The sequence below is a fragment of the Macadamia integrifolia genome, chromosome 7 (assembly GCF_013358625.1).
Source record: "Macadamia integrifolia cultivar HAES 741 chromosome 7, SCU_Mint_v3, whole genome shotgun sequence".
NCBI classification, from domain to species: domain Eukaryota; kingdom Viridiplantae; phylum Streptophyta; class Magnoliopsida; order Proteales; family Proteaceae; genus Macadamia; species Macadamia integrifolia.
This window is the reverse complement of record NC_056563.1, coordinates 28,204,097-28,207,803: the sequence shown is the minus strand read 5'-3', so window position 1 is coordinate 28,207,803 and position 3,707 is coordinate 28,204,097. Positions and strand designations below refer to the sequence as shown.

The 3,707-nt window shown below is 36.7% G+C and overlaps 1 protein-coding gene across 3 annotated transcripts in view; it reads left to right on the top strand.

Moving 5' to 3' along the window:
* Positions 1-367: 367 nt before the first annotated feature.
* The window catches only part of LOC122083611 (glycine oxidase), a 9,429-nt gene continuing 6,089 nt past the window's right edge, over positions 368-3,707 (top strand). The window contains exons 1-3 of one of the 3 annotated variants that reach the window (XM_042651480.1): positions 368-559; positions 725-797; positions 2,983-3,132. In XM_042651480.1, coding sequence (XP_042507414.1) covers positions 467-559; positions 725-797; positions 2,983-3,132 — 316 coding nt within the window. In that variant the 5' untranslated portion in view covers positions 368-466. Of the gene's footprint in view, positions 798-2,982; positions 3,133-3,707 lie in introns of all 3 variants that reach the window. The other 2 variants (XM_042651479.1, XM_042651478.1) reach the window with 2 other exon arrangements.

Sequence of the window (3,707 nt, the reverse complement as noted above, 5' to 3'; positions counted from 1 at the left end):
GGAGGAGGAAGAAGAAGAAGAAGAAGAAGAAGAAGAAGAAGAAGAAGGGGCGGGTGGGTGGGTGGGTCCGAGGGCAAGAGGAAAAAACGACTACCTTTTGCTGAAAACGGTCGTTTTAGATCCAATTAGAGGAAACTAAAACAAAATTGGAAAATTTACAACCGGATTGCAGGAGAATACATGCCTAATTTGTAGGCATATGATAAAACACGTATAATTAATAATATTCTGGGTATATTTGTAATATTTAAACTTATTTTGTGTAAATATGTGGAGCTAAACATAATGTGGATATTTTTGTAAAAACAAACCCAATAGTGAGTAATCACGCAATTTCCCTTAATAAAACCCATTCAGGGTGATGCAGGGTTGACTCGATCTCAGTTCTTTTTCGGTCGCTCTAAGCGTTGAAACTTCAAACAGAGAGTGACTGGAGTCGAGTATTGTGTCCCTGCCGCAACTAATTATGGCGATCTCGTTAAGCAGCATCTCTGGCTTGGCCTTCCAATCGGCGAGCTTCCATGGAAGAAACAACACTCGATTTCCAAGTCGAAACAACGTATTTGAACCTCTTCCTCTTCGTTTTCGCTCTTATATCGTTCGAAACATTTCGATAACTAAGGCTTTGAGCTCTGTTAACGCTTCTTCTTCTTCTTCTTCTTCATTGGAGTTCGATGTTGTGATCGTCGGTGCCGGAATAATCGGTTTGACGATCGCTAGACAGTTACTACATGAATCGGATCTTTCTGTCGCTTTAGTTGATGCAGCTGTGCCTTGCGCTGGTGCCACTGGTGCTGGTAAGCTTCCACTTGTTTCCTTAATATTGGAATTTCTCTGTATCACTTTGGCTTCTTGTTAGTTTGGTGGATTTCTTTTCCCCCTTTTTGTTATTTTTTTTATTTTTAGTTATTTTTTTACTAGTAGTTTGGATTTTCCCTGGAATAAAGGTTTTGATACCAGTTTCAGCCTGTGATTATGTTTGACTGCGGAAAATGAATGATAATTGAAGAAGTTTATAGTTAATTTTGGGGACAAAAATTAACTTTTTTTTCTTCACTATGAATCGCAGATTCCCCAAATGATTATTGATGGGTGATCAAGCAGAGCTATCCCTGGAAAGTGCCTTCCAGAGGATTCAAGCTTAGAAGATGACATTTTTGTGTTACATAATTACATATAGGCTTCGTTTGGTTGCAAGAAACCGAAAATGAAGGGAAGTGAAGTTTGTTAAAATTTAAATAAGAAAGTGGAACATTTTGTAATGATGATGGTGTAATCAACTTAAAATCTTACAGAAATGGTAATTAAAAATTTCAAATTGATTATTGATTTGCATATTATAATCCAAGGAACTTGGTTGAAATTTAAAAAAAAATTAAATACTATAATTTACAAGTGTTTTGAGTTAGTTACACATTCATTGTTTGATTTTCATATTCTAATCCATTTTATTTTTCTTTAACTTTTACTTCCCTTCCCTTCCCTTTCCGATGGAGCCATAAGGAAGTTGGTGTATAACACTATTTGATTGGAGATTACGGTCGCCTTCCTTTTTATAATCTGGACCACCAAATTGAGAGACTACCTCCCATTTACAAAGCTTGAATCCTCTGGAATAGCTCTGCGTGTCATGTACAAAGTTAGGGGAAACACATCATAGGGTGTTTTGGTCATTTTTAAGTTTTCGAATTCAGTGACCAGAATACCCGTAATTCTTGTTCCATACACCTGATGGTGTTTAGCAGGTGTACTCTCCAGGGGATCCTGACCACTCAAATACATGAGCATCTGATGAGTTACATTTCTTTCAGTTATCATTTGTTCTACTTAATATCAAAGAACTGCTGACAGCAGATCACATAGTTGAGATCATCAAACTAGTGTAGTTTTAAATACATGTTCTATCATTGAACTGGATGAAGTGGGTGTAAGGTCAGAGGGCAGCTTTCTATCCCAAATATAGTTAGGATGGCATTCATTGTTTTAGTATTGTACTGTTGTATGGTCTTAGGCTTACCCCACTCCCCGGCCTTAAATAGATGTTTATGAAACTAGATTCAAACAATTTCATTGAATAGGTATAATATCCTGATTAAGGGCCTAGAAATGATATAATATTTATCAAGATATAATCCTTACCATGCATTTCTTTTAAACTAGAAGAAATTTTCAATCTTTTGTGGAAATCTGGAAGACTCAATGTCTCTCAAAAGATCAATACTTTTGATATGCCTCAGAGACAGAGTTGTAGATTGGGTTGGTGTCTTGTTCCTCGAATCTCCCTCTTGTGTGAGGTAGACATGGAATTCGTCAACCATTTTTTTATCGTGCTTTCTTTTGAACCCGAGCACCACCCCTGGCCTTGTCCAGCTTGTATTGGTAATCTGAAAGAGCATGGTTGACTTGTCGTAGTTGTGGAAAAGATTATTGTTTGCAAAGGGTTGAAGTTCCTATAAAATTTTCTTGGAGCCACATCATGGACCAATTGAAAGAGAAGAATCAAAATTCTTTTAGGCAGGGTTTAGGTGGTGATGCTCAGTTGGTCCCGAAGGTGTGATTAATAGGGTCCATGTGAAAGTGGCTCATTCATCATGGTTTAATGGTTGTCCAATGCCGGTAAATTGTATGGATTGCCTCATTTGTAAAGTATTGGACTAGAAAGATCATATTGTCAAATTGTTTTACCTTTTTTTGGAATTTCATGTCTTCTTTCTTCTTCTGGGTGTAAAAATTACATGAAGTTCAGCTGTGCAACATGAAAGCAATAGTTGAACATGTACACTTCTGTTGAGGATGACTTATTGCTTTGTTTGGAAGTTAATGGTTAATGCTGTTTCAATTGATGAGAAACAGGAACCCCTTCATGATTCGAATCTTCATATTGACTTTCAATGTTTGCTCTATATGGCTTTCTTTCTTTTCACAAACCTTGTTTAGCTTTAAGATTTCCTGATTGAACATTTGCTTTTGAGCTGATGCCAGGGCAGGGTTATATATGGATGGCTCACAAAACACCTGGAAGTGATATATGGGAGCTTGCAGTGAGAAGTCAAAAACTGTGGAACATGTTGGCTGAGAGCATACAAAATGAAGGCCTAAGTCCTCTAGAAACATTGGGTTGGAAGAGAACAGGTAATATGATTCTTAATTCTCTAATAATGAATTCTGAAATGTGCATGATTTTCTTCGGCCTAACATTGAGGGACCAAGTAGACCTGAAGAACAATGGGCTGATCTTAACAAATCTTTTAATTACAGTTCAGTAAAGTGGGATGTGTAATCTGTTATTACTTCATGAATTGAAATGTAGTTCGCATTTAGGATTGTCAGACAAAAAACATTCGACCTTGAATGTAATAGTGAACAAATTGGATTTTCAATCTCATATTCTCATACAGAAAGTTAAACCCACTGTTCTTCATTAGGTTGTGACCGGTAATAACCTAATTCTCTCCTTATGTTACCCGGGAATGGCAGTGGTATGACCCAGTTATCGCAGCATAAAATGAAATACTAAAACAAATTGTTCCTTTAAGAAACAACCCATGTACCCATGCTACACCATTTTAGGCTTCTCCATTTGTTATAGAATTGTAATGCAAATAAATTTTGCAAAGATGAAGATAGTACCAAAGGCCTGGAGTATGAAGATTCGACTCCCTATATCGTTTTTTTCATGATAGTGGCATCTTTATGATATTCACTTC